Source organism: Dermacentor albipictus, unplaced genomic scaffold (genome assembly GCF_038994185.2).
Source record: "Dermacentor albipictus isolate Rhodes 1998 colony unplaced genomic scaffold, USDA_Dalb.pri_finalv2 scaffold_12, whole genome shotgun sequence".
Lineage (NCBI taxonomy): Eukaryota > Metazoa > Arthropoda > Arachnida > Ixodida > Ixodidae > Dermacentor > Dermacentor albipictus.
In genome coordinates, this window is record NW_027225566.1 from 10,682,308 (window position 1) to 10,692,548 (window position 10,241).

General features: G+C 47.8%; 1 protein-coding gene across 1 annotated transcript; it reads right to left on the reverse strand.

Annotated features, from left to right (window-relative positions):
* Nucleotides 1-8,973: 8,973 nt before the first annotated feature.
* LOC139051556 (uncharacterized) lies at nt 8,974-9,540 on the reverse strand. The gene has a single exon (XM_070528523.1). The coding sequence runs from the start codon at nt 9,538-9,540 to the stop codon at nt 8,974-8,976; it is 567 nt and encodes a 188-aa protein (XP_070384624.1).
* Between the last annotated feature and the right edge of the window lie 701 nt (nt 9,541-10,241).

Sequence of the window (10,241 nt, forward strand, 5' to 3'; positions counted from 1 at the left end):
TCCGCGAGAATTCTCCGCCTTGATATGCCTGTTCTAGATCCCGCTGAACCATACCCCAGTCGCCTCAGTTCCGTGGACTTCGTTCGCTTGCCACCTTCGGCGCTGACTTACGTTTACTTCGTGTCATCCCCACCAGTCCCCGACGGTCACTACATCGTGGCTCATATGCAAGACCTCCTCCTTACACATGGGATCACAGTACCTCATGCAGTTTTATCTGTTACGGCGAATCTTCTCTGCCTGCCAGTCGTCAAATTCGACTTGACGACACACATGCTGCCACGCGGTATGTCTCTGGCCAAACTTTGCTCTCAGTAGGATCACTCAGGATCAATCAGTAGCATCTATTGCAGTAGACGACAATTCCGCCGATCATCCACTACCATCACTGTCGGAAACTCATACCATCGCCGACTTACGGGAAGTGATTGCGCCCGACATGCAGTCCGAACAAGCTCATGAGTTCTTCCGCGTTCTGTTTACCTACAACGATATTTTTTTACTTTAACGATCGTCTTTTGGCCCAAACTACAGCTCTTACACATTGCATTATTACCGGCGATGCCCCTCCTATTCATCGCCACCCGTATCGAGGGTCACCGGCTGAGCGTCAAGTTATTGACGCCCAAGTTCGCAGAATGCTTGCCAAGAACATTATTAAACCGTCATATAGTCCATGGGCGGCACCTGATGTACTGGTAAAAAACAAGGATAGCTCATGGCGCTTTTGTGTGGATTATCGGTACCTTAACAGGGTTACGAAAAATTGAAAAAGGGCGTGTATCCCCTACCTCGGATTGCTGACGCCCTTGACTGCCTTCATGGTGCTCGCTATTTCTCCTCTATTGACATTCCCTCGGGCTACTGCCAAGATTGACTTGGAAGATCTAGACCGCCAGAAGACTGCTTTTGTAACAACCCGAAGGTATTTATCAGTTAAAAGTGGTGCCGCTCGGTCTATGTAACGCTCCTGCCACTTTTGAACGCATGATGAACTCCCTTCTTCACGCTTTCAAATGCTCCACGTACCTGTGCTACATGAACGACGTGATAGTATCCCCACAACGTTCTCTACGTACCTCGAACGCCTCTCAGCAGTCCTGGGCGTTCTTCGTCCAGCCGGTCTGCAACTCAACGCATCGAAGTGCCAATTCGGCCATCGCCAGATTACCGTGCTTGGACATCTCTTTGACGCGAACGGAGTGAATCTGGACCCAGGAAAGATCCATGCTGTTACGCACTTCCCTGTTCCGAAGTGTGTCATGGATGTGCGAAAATTCATCGGCCTTTGTTCGTGATTCGCCGTTTCGTGCAAAATTTCACCGCCATAGCACGACCACTTACCGAGCATTTGGAAAAAGACGCCTGTTTCCAGTGGGGCGATAACGAGGCCTCTGCATTCTAGCATCTAATCGACCTTCTCACAATGCCTCCCGTTCTGGCCCATTTCGATCCTTCTGCGCCTACCGAAGTTCGTACTGACGCCAGTGGTCACGGAATTGGCGCAGTATTGGCACAATGCCAGCGCGGCCACGACCATGTTATCACTTACGCCAGCAGGCTCCTCTCACCGGCGGAGCGCAACTATTCTATTACTGAGTGTGAGTGTCTGGCCCTAGTTTGGGTGGTTGCGAAATTCCGCCCATACTTATATGACCGACCCTTTTCCGTTGTCCTAGAGCATCACGCGTTTCGCTGGTTAGGCTCACTGAAAGATCCTACATGAAGACTTGGTCACTGGGCCTTACGCCTTCAGGAATATTCGTATTCTGTCATCTACAAATATGGGCGACTGCACAAGGACGCTGACTGCCTGTCTCGCTACCCGGTCGACGAGCCTGCCGACGCCGACAGTAGTACCGCCAACGGGATTTTCTCTTTGTCTGCCTTCACTATCATCGCCGATGAGCAGTACCGAGAGCTATCGCTGCGAGCACTCATCAAGCGTATGCGCTCTACATCTACCGACGCATCCGTTCGCCGGTATGTCCTCCATGGCGGCATTCTGTAGCGAAGGAACTTCCCTTCTGACGGCTCTGATCTTCTCGTCATGCCAAGACATCTATGACAGACTGTGTTCTTTGAGATGCATGACGCACCTACTGCAGGACATCTTGGGGTAACCCGCACGTACTACCGTGTCGGCCACCGCTTCTATTGGCCTGGTCTCGCTCGCTCCATCCGACGGTATGTTGCTACCTGTGATCCCTGCCAGCGTCGGAAAACACCTCAGGTGCTACCTGCTGGTCATCTCCAGCCGTTCACCATCCCTGTGGAACCGTTATTTCGTGCTGGAATAAACCTCATCGGTCCCTTTCCCACAGCATCCTCTGGAAACAAATGGGTAGCCGTCGCAACTGATTACGCCACCCAATACGCTATTACGCGGGCTCTCCCTACCAGTTGTGCCACTGACGTCGCGGGCTTTCTGTTGCGTGACATTATCTTGCTTCATGACGCCACGCGACAGCTGCTTACTGACCGTAGTCGTAACTTCCTCTCGAAAGTTATCGCTGACAATGTGCATTCCTGCTCCATTCAACGCAAGCTGACTACCTCATACTACCCTCAAACCAGTGGCCTGACAGAGTGTATAAATCCTAGCCTTACCGATATGCTGTTCAAGAACGCTTCCAAGGACCAGCACGACTGGGACATTGTCCTTCCTTACGTACAATTCTTCCCGTCACGGCACCGCCTGATTTTCTCCATCTAATCTACTGTACGGTCGCGAACCGACCTTGCCCCTATACACGGCACTTCCTACTGCTGCGACTTCAACAAACGAGTACACGCGCGACACCCTCGCCCTCGCCGACCATGCCTGCCAGCTTGCCCGTGCTCGACTGACGGCCTCGCAAACCACTCAGCAGTGTCAGTACAACGCCCGCCATCATGATGTACCGTTTTCGCCTGGTGCGCTCGTGCTCCTGTGGTCGCCCTCTCGTCACATCGGACTTTCAGAGAAGCTCCTTTCGCGATACGCGGGGCCCTACCGCGTGCTGCGCCAGCTGACGCCTGTGACGTAAGAAATTCCCCCTGTGAGTTCAACCTCGTCCTCTCCTCTGGCATCTAGTGAGGTCATGCACATTAGTAGGCTCAAGACCTAGTACACTGCTTCCGAGTCCGGCCTTTAGTAGCTCCGGGACGGCGCTTTTGCCGCCTGGGGTAGTGCTACGGAACAGTATTTGCGATCACGAAGAGGAGAGCAGTGTGAAGACAACGACGACTTATCGAAGTACCGACGCCGTGGCAAGGATTTGATCCTGCGACCGCGTGATTATTACTCAGCACAACGCCAATGGCACTTATAGCAACCACGGCGGGTCAAAAAGTAGGATTTTCATCATCAGGTGTGTTTGATACTTATTTCCATCTAAGTGTCGATACGGATTGTGACAGTGATCGGTGTTACAGTAACATTATTTTTGAGGCGGCAAATTACCGTTTAATGCGAACAGCCAGCCTGTTTCTGTATTAAATGGCGGCACGCACTGTGTGTGCACAATTGTGTTCATTGTATCACTTTTGTGAAATAAGCTTCAAAGTGCATGCATTTTCATTGGGAAATATGTGAAATATGGCACTAGCACTTTGTAATACCAAGTTGCCTATGCACAAGAAATTGTGCATTAGAAATCGCAGTTCCAAGCAATTACCGCTTATATTTCTTTTTTCTCTATGCAGACACTAACTGCGCTTCTATAGTCATGTATGGCCCGTTTGTCCAGTGCTGAAAAGAATAAATGGAATAATTTCAAAGAAGCCTGCAAATGTGCCTGCTTGGCCAGGCTTCGATGTATTTTAGCGACGTGTTCATGTGCAGATGTTGTGTGAATGCATACTTGGATTTAGTTACGTTTCACCGCATTAAATGAAAGCACCTAGCTCTTTTTCTAGTTTCTTGCCTTCGTTGTCCACATACCTGAAAGTATTCTGAGGTTTTGTACCAAGACAACGTCAGGGCATCACACAAGCTAGAAACATTAAAACAAATAACCAGGAATGTGGCACGAATGGTCCACACAGCCACAAAACAACAAGAAGGCTTCAAAGAAGCGGAGGCGGTCAGACTTGTGCAAGCATTCTTCAAAAGCAGGGTGACCTATAGCCTTCCCTTTCAAAAATAAATATAGCTGAAATGACTAAAGTGAGCTCTATCTTCAGGGCAGCTAGGGCTCCCAAAAACCGCAGTGCCAGAAAGCTGGAAGCTCTTGGTATTCACAACAAATATAAAGAACATGCCACGGAAGTGGTCACGCTACAAATAAAACGTCTAAATTGGACAGAACAAGGAAAGGCCCTGTTCCCAAAGGTGAGATATCTCCTGAGAGCGCAGTATGACTGGAAAAAAAAGTTTTGCTACCCAGAGAAAGAAGAAAGAAAATTATAGTTTCACCAATCTTAAAGAACATGAGCGCGGAACACCACCAAAGCAGAACAAAAGCGCAATCTAAGGATTGAAAAAGACATATGAAAGAAATCTACACATATACTACACAGATGCGTGTAGAGTGGAAACAGACAAATTCACAATAGTGGTCTTTAATCGTTCCACAGCCATAACGACCTCCATTCGAAACCTTTCAACCTGCATCTTCGAGGCAGCAACCATAGCGCTGGCCCTTCGAGATGCACAACCAAAAGAAAGAATCTGCATTGGGTAAGATGGACTCTAAGGTAGCATGCTGTTCGTTCATGATGGCTACGGTCCCACACAAAAATCATAGAATTCCACCTCGCGTAAACTTGGCGCCTGGCGTACTCTAGACTCGAGGGAATTACAGGACGGACCGAACTGCTCAAGCAATAAGCATCCGAGCACTAGTCGGTCCTTTCAAGGAACCCCCTTGACCCACACGAAACCTTCAAAACCAAGAAAAAGAGCGACAAAAATACAGCCACCCGCACTCCTAGTTTGTGGGCGAACAGGCTAGGGATTGGCACTGTGTGCAGGCTAAAACATATCTACACCTATAAATACTCAGTAAGACACACCCTGCATTCTATGATGGTACGTGGTCTTGGTGCGAGGAAGAGCGACCGTTTGCCCACGTAACATCAACGTGTAAACTACAGCCTCCAAATTCCAATTGATCCTTTACGGCGCAAGTGCCAAGTAACAGGAAGTGGGATGTTTCGCTTGCTAGGGAATATGTAGAGAGCCAGCGAGCTCTAGTCGGCGAATCCCAGCGAATCACACAGCTAGTGGAGCTCTAGACTGAGGGCCGCACCGACCACCCAAACCACTAAGAGAAATAAAATTGATACTAATACTATTTGTCCTTGATGCTATCAGCCTTCATGTTTACCTGCGCCTAGAAATGAGCCACATGTCATTTGGTTCACTCAGTTCCTGTCCAGAAAATGCACTCTTTGTTGGAGGGCATGCATGAATAATTGCGTATGAGCAACATTTTATTGCCGCAGAGGTACATGTAATATGGAAACCGACGCAAACATTACTGCACTCTGCAGTAACTTGTTCTAAGTTTAACTTTCCAAAATAAAGAGCTATTTCAATAAATGACAACATGTGTTTTCCTTTAACTCGGTGAGCAGTGTGCTACCATCTGGGATTTTCTTATTCCACGTTGTAGAGGTGTGTGGCTGTCACTGTATTGCTTTCAAACTTCTGCATTTAGTGTGCTTGTGGCGCCTGGGGCAAATTCTCAATGCAAATATATTTCAGGTAATTGTAAATTCTTGTAAAACATGACACACGTATAGTTGTATTTGTCCTGGAAAATTTATTCAGAAAGCAGCGTCTATAGCTTGAGTAAATTATTCATTGTGGCCAATTCAGCTGACCCATTCCGAGATTGACCATTACTTTTACAACAGTGGCTTTCTATTATTCTAGTATTCAGTGCGTGTACTCTTCTTTTCAGATATGTTAACATCGTACGAGTCTCCATTCCTAAGAACTTAAACAGCCGGAGGCCACATTGCAAAGACGGGGATCTGAGTACCAAGAAAAAAATCAATAATGAAGGTAGCAAGAAGTACTCACAAGCAAATGTTTATTGTCAGAGAGATGCAAGAATAGTACAGCCCATGCAGGGGGTGCACGAAAGCCAGATAATAGCCACAAAAAACAAAGCCTACTCATATGTCACAGCCACTTTATTCAAAAAGGACGTTTTACTCCAGCGTATGCATAATAATGCCTTGCGAATTATGACAATTTACTAGCAATACCGCCCAGTACTGCTGTGTTCCTGAATGGTGGCTCACGTTTGCAGGGAGCAATAGACGTAGTGATATCCATCAGTCGTGCATCACTCATTTTGGACTATACACACCTTAATGCAAGGAAAAAGAGCCACAACATAGCTTTCTAACAATTCTTGGCAATTAGTTTTAGAGAGGCCCTTCCAACCACACCAGTATAGACCAGCATTGCCTTGCATCATGTTCGATACCGGGAACATAACCCCTTGCCCGAACCAAAAATTTCTGTTTACCTGCCATAAGACGATGTGCAGACAATGCGCTCACCTGCCCACTGCCCTCCTCTCCCCCCCCCCCAACACACACGCCACGCACACACACCAAAATATTCCTGGCTACGGCACTGGTTCTGGCTGCAAGAAATAGAAGTACAGATACTTGGTCTCGATGTTCGTCAATCCTAAACAAGATCAAATTGGCCAGCCAAAATAAAAAAGACACCAATATCAATCTTGCACTTGATATGAAGGATTGCTTCTAAATGTGGAGGAGCATGTACAGAAGGAGCTGGTAATGTTGTTTGGTCTGTACTCCAGCCGCATATTATTTATCAGGCTCAGTTTTACTGGCACTTATTGAAGTAGAGGGACCAGATTGACATCATTATTCAGAGCGTGATGAGGGGAATAGCTGCACTCCGTCTGTTCACTCAAGCAGATGCTCAGGCAAACACCATGGCATCATTGCTAATCTAACATGACTGAGCATGTGAAATAAAGAGCTTGCATATTGCAGTTACTTCTGATTGCTTGGGTGCAAAGACAGACTTAAGGTCATGATATGGCTGTACTCTGATGTTCCTTTCGACCAATGTATATTGTAGAGATGCTGCTATTACAGGAGATGGAAGCATACTATAAGTCAGTCTTAAGTACTTGCCTCTTGATAACAAAAAAAGACTATACAATGGATGTCTGCAACTCTACCTGAGCTTCATACCATACATGACAGGAGTCTGCAGAATAGGGCTGGCACACGGTAAAGTCATTCATGACATCAATGAGGCAGCCTCATTTTTATCAAACATCGCCCAAAAACAGACACACACCAATTCCTTCAGTGCCATTTAACAGCTGAAGCAGGACAGTAAAGTGACATTGCTTTGTCAGAAAATACACAGGCTTCAGAACTACTCACTTTTAATGTTTGCTTACACTAAGTACAGGGACACAACTCTGGCCTTTTCAATGCCATGGCAGATAACAAAGCCCAAAACAACATGAAGCAAATGTATCTGCCCGCATCTCTTGTGCCAGGCTCACCTACCGTTTTCCTACCACGAAAAGTTCGCTCGGATGCGACAAATGCTTTTACGCGCAAATTTGACAGCCTTTGCTGCATCAATTTTGCCAACGCTGTCAAGGACGCAGTATTCTTAACAGCAATTGATGATCAGAAAATATATAATTTTAATATTGTGAGCACAGCCACTCTGACTCACTTATTATGAATGGAAAGACACGTGACTGCTGCCTGAATGAGGAGAGTAATCTTCTGCAGTTGTATAGAGTCAGTGTACCTTCATGTAATATTGTTTCACAGCAAGCTTGCACAAAGGATCATTACAGGTAGGGAATTAGAGGCTTAATTGTGCTTTTCACACACACTGAATATGACCTTGAACAAACATTGTGTGTAAAAAGGGCAAATGTTTTTTGAAATGAAGCATTTATCAGCGAGTATCATTTTGCCTTTTGAGACTTTTTAGCAACCATGGTGGAGAGATTAAATTGACAATGTATCACCAAAAGTCATGCCTCTAAATGTGCACATGGCGTTTAGGAAGGTAATTTTTTGAAACTAGGGACGGATGGACTGAAAAAACTTTAATGAGAAAAGGACCTGCAAGGCTGCCAGCCCTGGCTTAGGCCACCCGGGCATTATGTGCGGTGCGGCATAGCCTTTCCATCTCTGCCCGGGCCCGCTGGATAGCCCATAGTTTGTCGTGTAGTTCCTACCTAGTCAGAACACTTAGCCGTTGCTCCTCGAGAAGGTAAGGTTTTTATCTTGTCCGGTACATATATTCACGTGGTAGTGACGTATGAAGAACACAGTAGCAATACCATGCAAGACGAAACTTTTATTGGGTGAACCTGGGCCCTCAAAAGCAGGCTACACTCACGGAACTATAGCGGTAAACACTCGGCCATCGGCGAAAATCTGATCAGTGGGTCGAGCGCGTCGGCTTTTATACATCAGTCGCCGAATGTTCCAGAGTAACCGGTGGTACCTTCCACAAAGCTCTGCATTATTCGCGTCATGCACACATGTAATCAGATTACACAAGCTTCGGTCACAGACAGCGAATGGAAACATCGATAACACTCCAGAAACTTCAGGTACATGCAGGCACGTACTGCGCTGCGCGATAACATTTGTTAGGCGGCGAAACGTGTCGCGCAATAAAGACAAATAAATGCACGTGACAATGACCACTGTTAGAAAGCATCGACCCGATGCTGCAAACGGAAGTAATAAAGAAAAACACCCGTAGCAAAAAGGACAACAAAATAAGGAATTTCGTCAGCGTCTCTGAAACGGTTTAGGCCGCACCACGTGGACCAATTTAGATCAAGTGCGGTACCACTGCAAATGCGAAATGCCGTCTGGCACGACCTCATAGTCCAGCGCGCCAATCAGTCGAATGACCTTGTAGGGTCCAAAATAGCGTCGCAATAGTTTCTCACTCAGTCCTCGCCGGCGTATCGCGGTCCAAACCCAAACACCGTCGCCGGGCTGCTACTCGACGAAGCGCCGTCGTTGGTTGTAGTGTCGGCTGTCGGTATGCTGTTGGTTCTTGATCCATAGGCGGCCGAGCTGTCGGGCTTCTTCGGGGCGCTGGAGATGGCTATAAACGTCAACATTGTCTTCGTTAGTGACGTGCGGTAGCATGGCGTCGAGCGTCGTCGTCGTGTTCCTGCCGCACACCAGCTTAAACGGTGGGATTTGTGCGGCATTGTACCGCCGTGTTGTAACCAAAGATCCGTACGGCAGAACCGCGCCCCACGTCTTGCGCTCGACGTCGACGTACATTGCCAGCAAGTCGGTGAGGGTCTTGTTCAGGCACGCTGTGAGACCATTCATCTGCGTGTGGAAGGCAGTTGTCCACGTGTAGCTTGTAGGACTGTATTGCAGAATGGCTCGGATGAGCTCTGCTGTAAAGGCTGTTCCTCTGTCGGTGGTGAGGACTTCTGGGGCACCATGTCGCAGCCGAAAGTTCTCGACGAAAAATTTTGCCAATTCGGCTGCGCTGCCTTTCGTTAAATCTTTAGTTTCAGTGAAGCGGGTGAGATAGTCCGTCGCCATGACGATCCACACATTTTCGGGTATTGACGCCGAAAACGATCTCGATAAATGCATCCCAATCTGCTGAAATGATTGGCAAGGAGGTTTGAGCAGCTGTAGGAATCCTGATGGCCTTGTCGGTGGTGTCTTGCGTCGGTGACAGTCTCGGCATGTCTTTACGTAACGGGTGGCGTTGGCAGTCAGACGCGGCCAGTAATACCTTTCCCGTATCCTCGACAGCGTTCCCGAGAATCTGAGGTGCGCAGCGGTTGGGTCGTCATGTAGGGCGCCCAGTACTTCTGGACGCAGCGCCGACGGAACAACAAGAAGGTAGTTGGCGCAGACTGGTGAGAAGTTCTTCTTCACAAGTAGATTGTTTTGAAGCGTGAAGGAAGATATTCCGCGCCTAAATGCCCTTGGGCAACGTCGGTGTGCCTTTCCGAATATTCGACGAGGCCTTTTAGCTCCGGGTCTGCCCATTGCTATTCAGTGAAATCATCCGCGGTTATCATTCCTAGAAAGGCGTCGTCATTCTCGTCATCTTGAGGCGGCGGGTCAATGGGGGCGCGTGATAGGCAATTGGCATCGCAGTATTTTCGTCCGGACTTGTAGGTTGCAGTGTTGTCGTATTCTTGTATTCTAACGCTCCACCGTGCCAGTCGTCCTGAAGGATCCTTTATATTCGCTAGCCAACACAACGCATGATGGTCGCTGACGACTTG